Source organism: Antrostomus carolinensis, unplaced genomic scaffold (genome assembly GCF_000700745.2).
Source record: "Antrostomus carolinensis isolate BGI_N321 unplaced genomic scaffold, ASM70074v2 scaffold21560, whole genome shotgun sequence".
NCBI classification, from domain to species: domain Eukaryota; kingdom Metazoa; phylum Chordata; class Aves; order Caprimulgiformes; family Caprimulgidae; genus Antrostomus; species Antrostomus carolinensis.
In genome coordinates this window covers 11,097-29,003 of record NW_010287989.1, presented here as the reverse complement: position 1 = coordinate 29,003, position 17,907 = coordinate 11,097, and the positions used below count along the sequence as shown (strand labels likewise).

Genomic DNA, 17,907 nt, shown 5'->3' with positions numbered 1-17,907 from the left:
AAAAAAAAGTATTTTAAACTAAATTAAAAAATCTTGAAAAATTAAAATCTCCCTCAGGTGATGACTCCATTGCAACTGGGGCTACTCACCGAGTAGAGCTTTACAAGACTATCTTCCACATACAATTTATGCCTCTAAATTAGGGCTTAAATGCCACATTTCACAATAAAAAAAAAACCAGAGGCGTGACCAGTGCAGTTCACAAGAGTCCAGAAGTCTCCCAACTTGTACCAAAAAGGTTCATTTGTTACGACAGTTCATTTGTATTTGCAATATATCTTCCTCCAACCACCTCCCACAATCATGCTAATTAAACTTTAATCTTACCAAAAAATTAGAATTTCAGTTCTTGTTAACAATGAACAATAAATCTGAACTTGAAAATATTACAAAATTCTTTCAAAAGTTTCAAATACAACACAAAAGTGTCCATTTTTGTTTTTAATAAATTGAAAAATCTTTTTCACTAAAATAGTTTCCCCGCCCTTCCAAAAAATTCTGAACTGAGTGTAACTCATCTACAGTTAGCAAAGTGCCCCAGGTACAGTCACCTGAGCTGTACCCTCAAAGTGGGAACAAAATCAGTCAGTCTTGGAGAAAGGCTCTTTTCCTATCACCAGTGCTCTGCCCCTCACTTCTCTGAGCTGCCTTATGGTTCTTGTTTGATGTAGTAACTGGCAGATCCGTTGCTTTCCTGATCGGATGCTCCTTGAAGGAAGTTATACTCTTCTCCATCTAGCAACTCCTCCTTCAGCTGCAATGAAGTCACTGAAAATAAAAGATGAACATTAAAGATCTATAAAATTCGAAGTACGCACAACTTTTCCTTAAATTTAATTATTTAAATAGATTTCCTATTTTCTTATATTCTGCATTGTAGTTTTTCTTCTTTTAACACTCAATATCCCACAGAAAACAGATGCTTTCTGACTGTAAACTGAACCTTAAGTTATGCTCCAGCATTAACATATTTGAACAAATTACTTACAATAAAATATTCTCTACAGGGTTTTCTCAAGACTTTAGTATTTTAAAAGACTGGTTTAAGACAGTACCTGAATATGCTAGTAGGAATAGTGACTATTGCTCAGAATAACACCTGTTTTACTGTTTACTCTTTTGTTTACCGTTTACTTCCTATTTAGTCTTTACACAAGTAAAGATAAGATTAGCTGTTGGCCACTGACAAACTACAAATCACATTACTTAGCCCAATCACTGTAAACAGTCTATGTGAGACAAGAAAAAACATTGACAAAGGTTTCTCAAGACATCAGTAAAATTTTAACATCAGAAGATGTTTCATTCAAGCAAAACATGTTTTTTGTAGTTTTAATCTCTCTTCTTTCTAAAAAGAAAACAGAAATGAGATCTAAGACAAAAAAAGATGTTATGAATAGCAGTAATGTCACAATTACTTTCCCAGTTTCATTAATGAATAGTGATAATTATCAAAATATAAGCACAATGAAAGAACACTGAAAACAAAACATGTCAAGACTTCATTAAAGGTGCAGAACCCACATTAAAGGGTTGATTGTACAAAAAATGAATGGTTCTCTATGACCAAATGAATGAGTACTAAAGCTTGTAGCTACTGAATACAAAGTTTATATGCATATCAATGTATCTTGAAATGCAGAAATATGCAGTGAAAGCAAAAATAACCTTCATAACCTGTTGCTACTAGTAGCCCTGCGATAACTTACAAGCCATTTGATTATTCTTTTATTATTTTTCTATCTCATCTTCCACACTGAAAAACTCCTGTGCTCAATAAAAATAAAATTTGAAAATTAAGATATTAAAAGTGTCTTAAAGTTGCAGCATAATGCAAGCTACCCTCGTTTCTTTCTGTAATACTAAATGTGTGTTCATTAACTACTTGTAAGTCACAATGACATAGGGGGAAATTAGCATTTTGTTGTCTGTAGCAGATTTTAAAGAAAGGAAAAAAACCCCACAGCTGCATTCTCAGCTCTACACTGAATACATGCTGCTCACTTCCAAAAGTACTTGGGAAGGAGGTAAAATACTGCATTAGAACTCTGCAGCATTATACCCAGCAGAATGATTCAAAGACATTCTGCAGTGTGTTTTGAGTACATATGAGAAAAATATGTGGAAGTAACACCTTCTGGTGCTAAATTAATCTAGTTTAATTAAGACATAAACAGATTTTCTTGTTAATCAGCTGTGGTTACTTTACCATGAAAGCATTACTACCACATTATACAGTTTTATGACTGAAATCCTTTTCAAAATAAGACTTTATTTTTATTTACAAGTGCTGAACTATAAAAGGCTACAGAAAACATGTTCTTAGTATTATTTCCTGTGACTCAGCACTTCTGTTGCCATAACCTACTAAGAGTAAACATGTAGGAAGCAGCCAACTATGACTTTTCATGACCTTGTTCTCTCATCTCCTTTTGATGATTAAGGAGATTTCTTAGTAACGAGTAAACACCCCAGAAAAAAAGCCCAGCAGAAATTCTTCCTTGTTTCCATAGCTCACATTTACTTCAGGTTAGTTAGAAACGAAGAACAAATTCCACTAGAACAAGCCTCCTTTCTATGGCACTAGATAAGGGGAATTTCCTTTCCAGTGTCTGTGTCACACTTACTGTAAGAGACAGATCAAGAAACTTTTCCAGAAGTATTAGGTGGAAGGAGAGACATGAGGTAAGGAGCACGATGCTCTAGCACAGCTTGCTAAACAACATCTGTTCAGACAGTCCAGAATTATCCAAGAACAGGTCCTGCACAAAGGTGATTAACGATACAGCCACCTTTCCCTAGCTTAAGGCAACAGCACTCACAACTTTTTCTAGATATTCTCAAACCCACATTCTTTCTGTATTTGAATTCTATTAAAAAAATTCTCCAAGATTCTGAATAGGATCTGGATTTTACTGTTTATGAACTCAAGTCTCAGAGCAACAAAACTCTCTGGAAACAAGTCTACATAAGTCAAGATGGCACAGATGGTAAGAAAGGCTTAATGTTCTCGCTTGTAAAAGTATTTCACACAATAAAATCTCTCCTAATGGCACATTAAGGACTGTTCAATAGTTATGTTTGCCAACTTGCAGGTAAAATAACTTCCAACATCAACAAAACTGTTCATTTGATTGTCTGCTAGGCTATCCTACTAGAAAATACCTTGATAAAGAAGCAGGGCCAATTCAGGATGACAGATAATAGACCCTTTTCTGTAGCTGACCTGCCCATATGCCTGCAGTGTAAAATACTGCACCCTCTGTCCAACTCCTCACTGTTTCCAAGAAAACACTAAGAGAATGAGTCAGCATAGTGATTTGATGCTCCAAACATATATACATAGTTAGGCTGTCTGGAAGTAGACTATCTGCTTCTATTACGACAAACTATTAATTCTTATATGTCAGAAACCTACATAGTCTATGTATCGTTTAGCTAAGATGATGTCCAAATACCCAAAATATTGTAACAGTTGTCTACAATTCATATAGATTAGTATTAGCAATGTCAACCCTGTTGCAAGTTATAAAAAATGCATATTCTCAACGTAAAATTTATTTTTATAGCATACTGCACCTTTAAGCATAATACTTGTTTACACACAAACATTTCCAAATAGAATAGAGACTTAGGGAGAGACCACAAACTTTTTAAACAACAGGAAAAGTGTAAACACTACTTTGTTACCCACTTTTCTTATGTCCTTTGTACTGTTGAGATTTAGATTTTTTCTTCTGTTTTGATGAACTTGACTGGCTATCTCTTGATGCTGCAAAAAATTAAGAGATCAAAATTAAAGTTTAGTATTTTGGAAAAACACTCCAGAATGTGTCAAAGCCACTACACAACTACAGAATTTCTTCTTAGTGACTGAACAAAGGCAGAACATCTTTATTGTAGGAAAAGCCCTCCACTGAACTACTAACAGCAATTACTACTACCCTCCCATTTATACAACTAAAGGGTCTCTAAATACAGTTATTAATTATCATATAACTTGACCTGACAAGACTTGATGCACTAAATAAAATATAGCCTTCTGACATAAATACTTCTGCACATGAATAGCTAAGCACATGCTGAGTTCCATCAAATTCAGTATGGAAAGCATATATATTTGAAATCTTAAAGCAATATAAATTCTCAGTGATAATATCCAGATATGATGAGTACTAGGCTTTTTCCCTGGATCAAATAATCATCTTCTGGCATTAAATATACAAAGTAGCCACAGAAACACCCAGAAATAATTTAAAAATCAAAGTGGAAGAGATTAGAAATGTGTACTTCCAAGCATTAGCAAGAATTTGTTTTATTGCTGTTATACCTAGTGACCTAACTTTAAAAGGATGAAGTTAGGAAAATCATCACCCATGAGTGAGGGCCAGTAAGCAACTGTTACATTATTTACAAAACAGGAACTTACACTGTGGCGCTGGAGGCTGTAGTTGATATCCAGTTAGCTGACACCATCCCACTGGATAGAGGTCTGGGGACTCGCAATCCACCCACTGATCATACTCATCTTCCCACCCATCAAAGTGTATCCTCAAAAGACGATGGATAATGCGAGTTACTGTGGCCACACATACCAGGCGAGGTTCCATCAGATCAACAGCCTCCAGTTTCATTCCAACATGAAACCCATGGTTTGGAACTTCCTGGAAAAGCAAACAGAAACAAGGCAAACATCAGTAAATGAACATGTTAATTAAGGTGGTTTAAGCACAGCACTGAAGTGAGTATTTTGGTCAACTTAATGTAGGAAAACACCAAGCGTCACTTATGAAGTTTCATGTACCCCTGTATTTATTTAACATTTCTCAAATATTCAAGCTTAACATAGACAAATCGTTTTTATTTCTAAAAGTCTGTTGTCTGAGCTTTTCAAAATTGTGTTTAATAAAATGAATCACTCTCATGGACTATGCAGACAGAAATTTAAAGATAATACTAATTACAGTTTAAATACACATATATAATGTTTATTACCTTATTGAAGAGCTTTACAGGTGCTGCTATTGAGTCAGTTTCCCTGAGGTAGTCAAACCATTTAAAAGGGAGTTTTGCATAACCTGTGAAATTTAAACAACATTTTCATACATCAACTGCAAACTTTATGCATAAGAACACAACAAAAATAGTCTATTGGCATTGTGTTATGGCTAAAAAGACAACAAAGAAGCAAAACATTAACATCAGAAAACTTCCACTCTCTGAGCTTTGGTCTTAGGGACAAGAGAGTCATCTGGGCATTTCCCATTTGCAACAAACAACATGAATGAACCTCTGGATAATATAGAAAGTGTCATTTAATTTTAACAGTAATCATTCATATTTGAAACTTTGTGTCCACGTAGATCCTTGATCTCTACCAATGTCCCACACAAATGACCCAGAACACATCATATAATTAAGCACATCCAGTGTCTTTCCTGTGGGGAAAGAACTCCACTACTGAAACGCTTGAATTGTTAAGAACAGAGCAGTAAGAACAAGCATGGATATTTTAAGACTTAAATAAGGCTAAAAATAGCAATAATATGGAAGATTACAGGATATTTTTTTTCCAATTTTAAAAGCTATTATAAAGAGAAGAAAATAATATCTCAAAAATATTTAGCTTTTATTCATCTACTGAATATGCATAAAACACACAGGACTAACTTTTTGCTTTGGGCAACCTCTACAACTGCTTAAAACAATAATTCTCAAATTCTAGCTGGAGTAACAACAGCTTGAACAATTTCTTTGTAGTAATGCAGTGATGGGCATTCTGAGAAAAAAAAAAAAGAAAAAAAAGAAAAAAAAAGCATAGTGGGCATGGCATGGGTTGCTACAGGATCTCATCTAAGTGGGGTAGAGTTCCCACTGAGTCATCACTCAGAACTGCAGGGCCAGACTCACGAGGTAGCCAGCCTTCACAGCCAAAAATGCAATCCCATTCTTGAAAGTGTCTAAGCATCTCCTACTGACTTCAGCAAGAGACTGAGGGAATGAGCTTATGAAGTCCAATGATTTCACAGCAAGTTAAGTTACCCACATTGCTAAATGTAATTTGGAAGAGTGTTCACATCAGGTAGGCAATATCTACATGAACAGATGTAGCTGGACAGCTAACAATAAGGGTAGTAACGTATAAGTTTTGCATTTTCTTCCCAATGCACAATTCCTCTGGCTAGACCAATATATTTTTAGGGAAGCCTTTTAATTATCTTCTCACCACACACACATTAGAGTCATGTGCACGTGGTCCTTGTTATAGTCATCAGAATTAGGAAACTGTCCATTTTCAAGCCCATAATTTGGAAAGCAAAATACATCTCTCATAAGAGCTAAGGAGCTTTGATCACTTTGATCCTATTAAATATGTTAATGCGCATTACGTTCTGTATTTTACTCCTGTTAATTCCTCTTTCAAATGACTTCTGGATTATTGCATGTATGATTTATAATCACCTCTCAGTGGATGATACAGAACTGTTATGGAAAACAGCAATAAAAGGGAAAATATATGTGTAAATAAAGAATAATTTTGCCATGATACAAGAAACAGAAGTATCATCAAAGTGCTAACAACAAAATTCAAATACTATTGTGGAAGTAGTGTGTAAAGAGGAAAAGCTTCATCATAGAATGGAAGGTTTTTTCCTATTCTGTATTGTCAATTTAATGTATTTATTTCTAAATTGATTGATATGTACTGATACACAGGCTTTTTCCTCCTGTAAAAACTTTTCCTATTGCAAGAGACTCTTGCATCGCATACTCTTAAGGGGTGATTATGCCCATGCGTTTCTAGGCAATAAATTCACTAAATGAGCTGACTGAAAAATAAATCTGTCCAACTTCCCTTTCACACACTCAAAGATCAGATTCATTAGTGTGCAGTAATGAAAATGATACGAAACTATTTTCTTCTGTATTACACTGTCTTTGTACATATTACCTAGAAAAATAATTCAGTAAATACAAGTAGAATCCTGTAAGGAGGAGAATGGAAGAAAAAATCCATAGAAAACCATTATTATCTGCTGTTACACAGCTAGTTACAATCCTCTTTATAAATTGCTAGACTGAGACAATAAAGTGGAAAAACAAAGGCAATGCAGTCTTCTCTATGCATACGTGCTAGTGGACAGACAGCTTTTTCTCAAAGAAGGGATTATGCCACATACAGTAAATGGTTACATCCTCAAAGCTCAAGTTCGTGCATATTCTTCAAAAAATTAACTGATATTGTAGAGAATTAGTCAGAGATTCTTTACAATGTTCATTAATCTTTTTGGTGGCCAGGACTTCCCAAGCAATAACATATTCTGAACAGTCCTTTTGGTGACTAGCATACTTCCCATTCACTTAATGGATACAATATTCAACTCGTCGCTACCCTCAATTTCTGACAGCAAAAGCAAATTATTTTAGCCAGAGAATCAATCAGATGTTCATTTTGAATTTTTCTAAATGAAAAGTTTGTTATGTCTGTTTTAGATTACTTCGAAGTTACACTGTTTATTTTTTCAGACTTTATAAAGTCCTAAAAAGTGACATGAATTTTGTAGATTGAGTTAAGAAACAAAGCATATGGCACATACAATATCACTGAAAAATATTCAAAATAAAATGTGGTCAGAATGCTATATGTACCTCTGGGTGGAGTTAGTTCAATCATGTTAATTTCACAGAAACCAACAGGGAAAATAGAAGGGGAAGTGGCATGGTAACAAAACCAATCAGACCCATCTGCTGCTTCTGAGCCATCAATCCCAATCATAAGATAGCCATCTGCTAAAACCTTTGTAAAGAAAAACAAAATTTTACATTAAATACCTTTAACTCTGTGATAAGGCTAGAAAGAAAGCATGCCATGTTTCAAAAGAGTGAAAAGTAACTCAATAATAATGGAAGTACACTTAAAAGGACATTCAATTATAACAAAATAAAAAAACCCCAAACCGTACCTGTCTCCAAAACCATGCGTGCTATTACCAAATTTACCTTTGTTACCTGCAAAGTTAGGAGATGAACATTTCCTTTTTCTGATCCCTAGATTATTTCTCTTGTGAACATCAGTTCTACCTATAAAGCTTTTATCATTCAGTCTACTCTTTAGCTTGCAAGGATATTCTGCACACCATTAATAAGAAAAAAAGACTCAAAATCATAATCACACTCATAGAATGGTTTGGGTTGGAAGGGACCTTAAAGATCATCTAGTTCCAACCCCCCTGCCATCAGCAGGGACACCTTCCACTAGACCAGGTTGCTCAAAGCCTCATCCAGCCTGGCCTTGAACACTTCCAGGGAGGGACACTCCGCATTGGTAAAGTTATACAATTCTGCTAAGCTACTTTTTACATTTTCTTCCTCTTTTAAAACAGATTTCACATGGATTGGATCCCTTTCAATCAAGCTAGGAAAAAAGTACATCCTTAAAACGTCTTCACAGACTTCTGCAAGTAAGCAAGATGAGGTTTCTTCTTGAACAGTCACAAACCATTTGGTATAATTAGCAGAAGATTGTCCTGCAAATTAATCTCACAAACATTTTATATTCTAATTAAAGGTAAGGTTGAATTTCCAGAGATTACAGGTCAAAATAAAAAAAAAAAATTAGATGAGTATATTATTTTTCATAGCAGTGGTATATAAACAATTAATGGACATATGCCATAAACATTCACTGTGTGAATGAACTGCATTTATTTTGGTTTTGAGCTTTTTGTTTCAAACCTGAATAAAGGTGAGTGAAAAAAGGATTCCTGTCTACCTTCCCAAAATACCCATTTGTTTTCTTACTTTTCTAATAGTTGCCACACATATTGCCGAAAGGTTTAAGGGGTCTATAGCTTCCAATTTCATTCCTTCTTTAAACCATTCTCCAGCTGCGTCAACCTCTTTTACCTAAAAAACGACATAACAGCACAAGAAGCTAATAAGCCTGGAACGAAATATAACGCCATATTGTCAAAGGAACAGACTGAAATACCTGTTCTGTCATCTCTGCTTACGTCAAGGAGGCCAAATTAGGTAAGTGTTTGAAAAAAATACATTAAAAAAAAAAAAAGGAATGCTTGTGCTGGGACTTAAGTAGAGTTTCAGGTCTGTTTTACACGCACCAGTAACTAAAGGTCCTCAATCAACTCTGTGTTGAGCTCTTGCCAGCAAACTCACCTTCATAAATAAATGTGGGGGTGCATCAAAATGTCCATCCTGTTTCTTTGTAATATCTACAAGGAATAATAGTACATCCTATTTAGAAGCTTTGTTAATAGAGCAGACAGTATGTTTTTCTGAATATGTTAACTAATACAATGCAATGATTGGTGAGGGAGGCCCACAGTTTATAAAATGACTACTAGAAAAATCTGATGGATGTAATCCATCTATTTTCCTTATTAACTTCTAGCTGAAATACCTCTATAACAATCTCATTTATGGGAAAAAAAAAAATGAACCCAATATTTACAAGACCACCAGATTATGTCACAAAATTGATACAAATATACATAAATGCTTTTGCAAAAAAATTGGCAAGTAAACTACTATGCACTAAATTATGACAGAAAGTTATATTTAGATATTTTTAATATAATTATACATAATCACTTTAAATACATATATATTTAGCTGGTTGTTTCTCACAAGGGACAGAAGCTTAATGGAGCAGAGAAATGTTTAAAAACCTTAAATACTTTATATTACAAGTATTTTTGTATTTTAGGTAACAAGGGCCTTAACTATGTACCATCTATTAAACTGTCACTAATCTTCCCTGCCCATCTGCTAAGGCCCTCTAAAACATGTAAATCTTGCAATAGAAATATTTGATACTCCTTAAACTTGCAAATAAAAAAAAGAATTCATTAGCTAATAGGTTACTTGTCCATGTTGTATTGTACAAAACAGACAAACATGAAGAAACTAGGGGTTTCTGGAGCAGGACTTTAGCTCCAGGTATCGGCATGAGCTTTAGCATGCTTGAATATTGCAGTTGAAGGTTTTCCTGCCTAGACAATTCGTTAACCACTGTTTATTGTTGAATCTTTCCAGATATCAACATACTGCAAATCAACCTAAAATTTATTTTGGCTTTTCCAGTGCTGCAAAATACACTAATTATACTTTTAGCTGAAACTCCTGAATGTAACGTAATTAGTAAAAGCCCTGAGCTGTATTATATATTTTTTAAAGATCATTATTCAAGTTAGTTCTATGAATTGTATAAAGTGACAGTACTGCTTAAGTCAGACTTCTCCAAGCCAATACTGCTCACAAAGACACCTCTAGAATGCAACAAGCTTACCAGATCTTTTGAATCTGTGTCCTATACTTCGAGACCAACCAATATGATGAATGAGTGGACTGTACATATGGCACCAGAAGTCATCAGTTTTGTCTTCACTTTCTTCATACACCAATCTTAACCGTCCCCCAATGACACTTTCTACAACTGCTACCCTTGTTCGACAAAGGTGCGTTTTGTCAACAACTTCTACTCTCATGGAAGTTTTGAATGGATACTGCATACTCTCAGACACCTTAAAGTAACAGGAAAAAAAACATTCTGTAAGAATATACTCTGGTTTTCCTTAGTCATCTGTCTCTGCTGTTAAAGCGCAGTATCAATGGGCTTTTCATTTAATTCAAGTATTTGTTAATCAACCTGCAGAAATGACAAATTATTTCTCTTATCTTTCATTGTACACAGGGGAAAAAAAAAAAATCAAACATTTCAGAAAACTAGAATAGATCCTACAATGCTTTAATTGTATCAAGTACAGCCCCTAATACACTTCTCACATAGGTTAAAGGAAACTTCCATTGACTTAATGAAAGTTGTTCAGTTGTTAACAATGGATAAAAGCACATTGAGAAACAATCTTGACCAAAAAAACAACACAAGATTTTTTTTTTCTGCTTTGTCATCCACTCAAAATATAGCACTTTCAAAATAGGATTAAAATCCTTTATTATAAAAGGCATGGAAACAAACCTTCGACATAAAGCTGACCACTCACAAACATTCTTCGTAATACACCGAAAAGAAAGGAAGAGAATGGAAAGAGACATTAATCTGCCTTGTGACAATACATGCCGTTTAAAAATCAGTATCTGTCACTTGCAGTTGTCATTATGAACTCCCCAAAGTGGTGAAATTTTGCCAAATTAATTTGGCTTCCAACTGAGACAATTTTTAAATAGAAATAAACAAAGTGCAGAAAGGTTTTTTGGTTGGTTTTTTTTTTTATTAGATGCAGTATAAGACAACAAAGAAGTCTCATATTCCTGCTAAAAGCTATGTACCATCTCAAAATATTAGTAAGTAAACTTAGAGCAGACTATACCTGCAGTTGCCACACTTAAGGACATGACTTAAAGACAGCAAAAAATGCAGTCCAGAACAGATGAAAAATATTAACATTTAAAAGTATGTACTTTATTGCATCTAGCTATGTGCTATATTAACATACTTTGTTCAGTTTCTTGAAATAGTGCATGATAAAAATAATTCCTGAATTAGAAAATTCAGTTTTAATTTTTCTTACATATCACAGGGTAGCTTATTAGCACTTTTTTTTTTTTTTTAAATTAGGTGTTTTAAAATCCAAGTAGACTAACTAATTTCTAAAGAAAATTACTTTCTGCCAGAGGAAATAGTTTTCCAAATACATACTGACAAGCGTGGACATAAATGGAAAATAGAGATTCCAAGGAAAACTGTATTTAAGGGATGAAACTACTGTATCATCTTCATTATAAAAGGAGCTAATGTGCCATTGTAAAATACTTCAGTTCTTCACATTGTGCTGCAATTTTGTTTATAGTACATCATTGATATTGCATCAGCCTTACCTTCTGAGAAAAGTCAGGAGGAAGTGTTTTGGCACCAGTAAGTCGTTTCACTAGAAAAGCTTTCCAGTTTGTGTATTTGTGTTGGATGGCTGTTGCAAATGAAGGGGAAAAAATAAGCCACTGATTTTTAATTGTGTCCGTTAGAGACAGTATTAGAGTCTGGAATATGTAAAGAAGAAATCCCAGATGACTGTTAAAAAGCCTGGATGACAATAATGACAAAAAGCTTTTTAGAGTATGAATGCTACCCAAGATTAAGTTTATGGGTATGTCAGGGCAAAGAATTTAATAACAAAATATAAATAAAATCAGTGCATGTTCACATCACTGATTAGCTAACCGCTTCCACCTCGATCTTAAAAACTTTAAGTTGCATCAGATGGGCTACTCCAAGAAACACTTTTAGCATCAGTCAAGTCCTTATTTTTCCCAAAAGTTAAAATAATTTATTCATAACTGTTGAAAAGAGTTGCTATGGTAAAAAAAACCAACAAGCAAACAACAACAAACTGATATCTGGACCATCAGCAAATTTAGTTTAATAAAGACTTTTATATCAATCTATATAGGCTACTATTTACATACTTCGAGGAGGGACTAGGGGCTTCCCACTGGTTGCACACCAACCAACTGGGTGGATGTCAGACCCACAAATGTTGCACCAGAAGTCAAGACTTGAATCATTTTCAAAGCCTTCGTATCTTAGCAGAGCATTGTAGCCTGAAAGAAAGCAACCCCGTTAAAAAAAGACAAAATTAAACAACATCATAAAATATGTATTAATATTTATCTACCAATCATAATATGTATTACACTGGCTTTTATAGACTATAACTTCTTATAGAACATTACTCTTACAGCATATTTCTGCATATTATTAATGCACAGAATGGATTACTTTGACAAATGTGCATGTGCTATCACAGAAGTAAAGTTTTAATTGAAATTAGAATTCTTGAACTCTAAACCTTTAGAAGTTATATGTAGGAGGGCAAAATTAATTACCTACAGTATCTGCTTTTTATATTTTAGCTATGTGACCTTGAATTTTTAACTTTTAACCAAGAAAAGTGATTCTTAAAACAAGGCTTATTTGCTAGCTATTATATAATTCCCTGTCTTGTCATTTTGCACTGCTCTATTTGTACTCTGAGGCAATACAAAAAAAACCCAAAACAGGCATTATTAACTGTCATTGAAGCCACTGTAGAACAGTATTAACGTAATGATAGTGCTAAAATATATAACCTATTGACACAGCTCTGAGAAGCTAACCAGCGTCAACATTCTTACTAACCAGGTGACCACTGACTAAAATTATTAGCTCCCTTCACGCAGTTATTTTGATTATTTTAATAACTTCAACTAAAATATATTTACCTGCTAATTTTACAATTCCAGCTATCCAGAAGACTTTGGTAGGTAGGCTGCAGTCAGTGTTTGGAACCTCCACTCGCACTCCTTCTGCAATATCACCCCAGCATGTCCCCATAGGTGCCTATCATTTAACATGGGGGAGGAAAAGTCACCAGTTCACCACATGAAAATATTTATTTTTTGTTATATTAGTGTTTTACAAGTGACTTAAAAAGACAAAACAATCAATATACATGATAAGACATAAGCATATGTTTAAGAAACAGTCTACGAAAACCTAGTTTGGTTTTGATTTGAAGCTTATGTGTAGTATGGTAATTGTATACAATTATTACTGTGTATTTCCTGCAAAAAACTATAGGCTTTCAAGTTTAAAAATCTGTAAAGCACAAATTGCATATACTCATGGGTCAGCTTTAAATAAGTTCTAATAAGTTTCAACTAGGTGCAAGCTACTGATTTTAGTGAGAATGGTGCAACTCCTCTGCAATTCTACTTGCAACAAAATTATGGTATTTTAAATTCATATGTGTACCACAGATATCAAAATCTTTACGTTCTGTCAATCAGAAACGTTCCTGAAAAAATGCCTAAAAGTTATTTCTTGAATATATTCTGACAAATTATTATAGTGAGGTTTATCACCCACTTGTTCACATCCTCTCAGAGGAATAGGCTTTCATAATCACCTGCAAGTGATCATTCCATCAAAAGCAAAAAGAATAGAAAGCCGAGTGGCATCTTTTCAATGAGTGCCAAAAGGAAATGCACAGCAAGATTCCTCACGCACTGTCCTGAAGGCTTAGACTAATATGTTAGTAACAAAAAGAAATACAGCCTGATGAACTATTAAGGATTTGAGGAAACCGGAGATAAAAATTACATTTCGTTTACTATCTCAAGAAGAACATTTTGTTGTATGTAACGTTATGAAAAGATAGTCAAAGATGATATTGTAGAGATATCAGAAATGCACGAAGCTGAAGAATCAAAAACCTTAAAAACTTACTCAACTGAAGTTACATTGGTAACAAAGCAGAAAGTGACTCAGTCTACTTTAAACTAGAGACCATCAAGAAGAGGAAGATTCAGATTTGGGTTTTTTAGAACAATAGTCATAGCAATCCTAAGGTGTTCTGAGAAATGTGAATTCTAATCAGTTCAGAGAACGTCCAAGTATCACAGGGACAATCGCAGGGGTCCCCTGGTTCTACACCATTGTGGGCAGACAGTGTTCTGTGACTGGGTCTCATTTACAAAGCTCTCTGCAAACACAGAGAACTTAACTGCTCATTGGAAACAGCCTCCAACTTCTCAAAATTTTGGCTGACAGCCACAAGTGAAGGAAGTTGATTAATCCTGAGTGATTTGAAATAATGAAACTGGAATTTAGCTGGCAATCAGCAACAGCCAACTAGCAGCACTAAAAGACAAATTTATCTTAAAAAGGGATAACCTTCACTAGGAGAAATACTTGAGGCTAGGCATGCAAAACTTAAAACTAGTTTTAAATATTGAGGGAAAAACAAGTTATTGCAAGTATGCCAGTTTCTTATTCCTGAAACCTGGTCTCTTTATGTTCTGCTATGTCCCATCTACACCAGTCTAAACTGCAGAGCTCTTTTCTGCCATCTGGCAGACAGAGAGAAAAACACAACTTGAAAGATGATGACTTATTTTCACACACAAAATATGCAGATACAGCTTCTTAATCAAGTCCTATTACATATTCACTATCATATCTAAATTGACGTGTGTAGTTTTTTGAATTGAGGAAATAAACTTTACAAACTGTGTATTTTAGTAAATCTTGTCGCCTTGTATAGAGATGCAGATGAGGCCAAACAATCAAAAATAGCAGCGGTGAATAATTTTATAATCCAGCTGCACTTAATTGAAATCTGTTTTACTGCCTGCTCATCTATTCAGTTGATTCAGAGAGAAAAGTATATTGAAACATTTCTCACATCAACTGGGAATGGAAATGTCAAAAAATTTTATTTCTAGAAAGTGGATTGGTATAGAGGGAAATAGCAGAAAGTTAAATTTGTCCTTGTCTGTGAAAATATTGGTTCTGCTAGTTCTCCTACACCAATCCATATGGCTCACCCTTTAGAAGAAGGAAGCCATCCTGTGTAGCATCACTACTGAAATGCCAGATAACACTGTCCTGAAGTGATGGTTTACAGTATACCTGGTATATTGCACCATCTTCTCCTTTTTCACTCATTATTAACATTCTTAAGGGAGGAAGACTGCATAAACCAGGGCTATAAAAGCCATCTTCCTCCATGTCTTCTCTGTCTTCATCTGATTAATCAATCAATGTTTGCACAGTGCTTTGAAAAATCTCACAAAGCACGACGTAAGTGTTAAGTCTTATTCATCTGCTGGCTGGAAGGCTAACTCTGAAGTCTGGATTGGCATATTGTGAACTAGCAGAACCATAATTTACAGGTAAGAACAAATTTACCTTTCAGACTCATAACGAAGAGATCCACTTCACATCACTCCCAAACAAGGAAGATCTGGTTCATCGCTTCCTGCTCCGGGAGATGATTTGGAACGGTTTATCTGTGAGCAGCAGCTGACTTCTCTGCAAGGTAAGTTGCAATCAGGAAGGTCCTGTTTGACAGGAACACCTAAAGGTTAAGTATCCCCACACACCTACTTGAACAAAGATCTCTTGGGTTAAATAATTGGCTTCTAAAGGTTTTGGATATTGCCATGCTTTCAGACTTGAAACCTGAATGAGGATTTTAATGGCAAAGTGATGCTACCAGTTCCTGAAGCGTAAGGATATTACGCTGGTACCTTGTGTGTGAACAGTACCCCCACAAAAAGTAATGCCAGAGAAGACAATGTGCAAAATGGTTTAAAATACCAAGTTCAAAGCAAAGCGCTGCCATCTAGTGTAAAATCCTGGAAATGCTCCCTTAGAGTAAACTATTTATTTTAATAACAAAAGAAACCAAGAGAATGAAAATATTTCAGCCCAGAATAAAATTCAACTGGAAGAAAGAGGGAAAAATTCTTAATTTCAGGAAACGTGCAGCTCACTAGCAACAGAGTGGAAAAGAATAATTACTATTAATTGCACATTAACTTATACCTTTAAGTAGTACTAGCAAAGGACTCAAAGCACTATATTTGCTTTCTTTTCTAGGTATGGGTTGAGCTAATAAAAGCAAATATAGAAAAAAATTTAAAACTGTTTAGAAGAAAATTAAATTGGAATGCAGGTTAGCTATAAGCAGGTCATATGTTACTATATTGTAACACAATATTAAAAACATTAAATTAAGAGATTTCCTCCTTGCATCGGCTACTGTCGTGTGCCTGATTAATGCAATTTGACAAAAAACCCAAAGCTTCAAGGTGCACAAAGTGTAATCCTGGCTTTGTCACAAGCTTCCTATATGACATAAACCAAAGCAGCTTCTCTACTTCATTTTACTGAACTATAAAGTAGGCATAGTTGTACTGTTGCTAGTATATTTCATTAGTGCTACTCAACACAAAGTCTGAATGAAGGTAACAGGAAACTACAAAAAAAAAAAAATCCACGTTAAGCAGATCAAAAGACTTAAATTAATTCTTCTCATACAGAGAAAGAGATTGAGAGAACTTCAAGATTTAAATGTTTAATTCTTAAATGTAACTATTTTAAATTGAAGAAGAAATAACTCCCTTGGCAAAAAAAAAAAAAAAACCTGATCTGGGAAAATTACATCACACCTGAAATACTGAAGTACGCCAGGTTACTACAAGCCAAATCTCATTTTTCTTTAATATTGATCCCAAAGTTCCCTATCCATTCAGATACACCTAGTATAACCAGATGCATATTTTATCTAATAACAAACTTATGTGTAGATATGTCATGATTTTACTGTCAATTCAAAACTTTTGTTTTGAACAGAATACACATTATGTACGCTTTATGTATTCAGTCTCATGGACACACACATGAGCATGAAATCCGTAATATGTATGGCAAACAAACATCAACTAATAAAAACTTATACAAATAAAAGCAATATAGTATGTGAAAACATAGCAATCATCTTTCCAGACAGACAAAAAGAGTATTGGTTTTTTTTAGTTATCAAATGAAAAGTGGAAGAGAGAGAGAAGGATCTAACGAGATTACTAATGCATTTCCAGATTCTGACTGGTTTAAACAATATATTTTTCAAATAAATAATTACAGTAAAACTAAATGCAAATCACACCCTTGTAACACTAACTAATGTCCAAAGAAATAGAAATCTCCAAAGGAGACTGCAGGAGTTGCATTTTACTTGTATAAAAAAGGAAAATAGGGACAGAAAAGAAACAACATCCAGGCTTAGTAGCACTGTTGCCATGTAGCTTGTGAACATTTTCAAGGTAAAACGTGAACATTAGTATTGTATCTGTTCCCATTACTGGTGTACCATCCAACTTAATGAATGAAGCAATAAAAAAGGAAGATATAGAACTGCTGGAATGTTATAGCATCATTTAAAACTGTCGTAACTATTGCAGCTGTATCCTAATTAAAGATGCCACACATCATGAAGTATTTGTTGTTGCAACAGCAGAGCCCATGATTATAGCACATATGTAACTGTGAAAGCAAACTACAAACACGCTTATTTAAGCATGTGGAATTCGATACAAATTCAC

The 17,907-nt window shown here is 34.5% G+C and overlaps 1 protein-coding gene across 1 annotated transcript in view; it reads right to left on the bottom strand.

Annotated features, from left to right (window-relative positions):
• The window catches only part of MBTD1 (mbt domain containing 1), a 23,455-nt gene continuing 5,548 nt past the window's right edge, over nucleotides 1-17,907 (bottom strand). The window contains exons 6-16 of the mRNA XM_010165200.2: nucleotides 13,240-13,357; nucleotides 12,445-12,579; nucleotides 11,860-11,948; nucleotides 10,310-10,544; nucleotides 9,178-9,233; nucleotides 8,803-8,907; nucleotides 7,651-7,798; nucleotides 4,996-5,078; nucleotides 4,430-4,664; nucleotides 3,695-3,772; nucleotides 1-768 (exon numbers count right to left, since the gene is read on the bottom strand). Of these exons, the coding sequence (XP_010163502.2) occupies nucleotides 650-768; nucleotides 3,695-3,772; nucleotides 4,430-4,664; nucleotides 4,996-5,078; nucleotides 7,651-7,798; nucleotides 8,803-8,907; nucleotides 9,178-9,233; nucleotides 10,310-10,544; nucleotides 11,860-11,948; nucleotides 12,445-12,579; nucleotides 13,240-13,357 (1,401 nt within the window). The 3' untranslated portion in view covers nucleotides 1-649. The remainder of the gene's footprint in view (nucleotides 769-3,694; nucleotides 3,773-4,429; nucleotides 4,665-4,995; nucleotides 5,079-7,650; nucleotides 7,799-8,802; nucleotides 8,908-9,177; nucleotides 9,234-10,309; nucleotides 10,545-11,859; nucleotides 11,949-12,444; nucleotides 12,580-13,239; nucleotides 13,358-17,907) is intronic.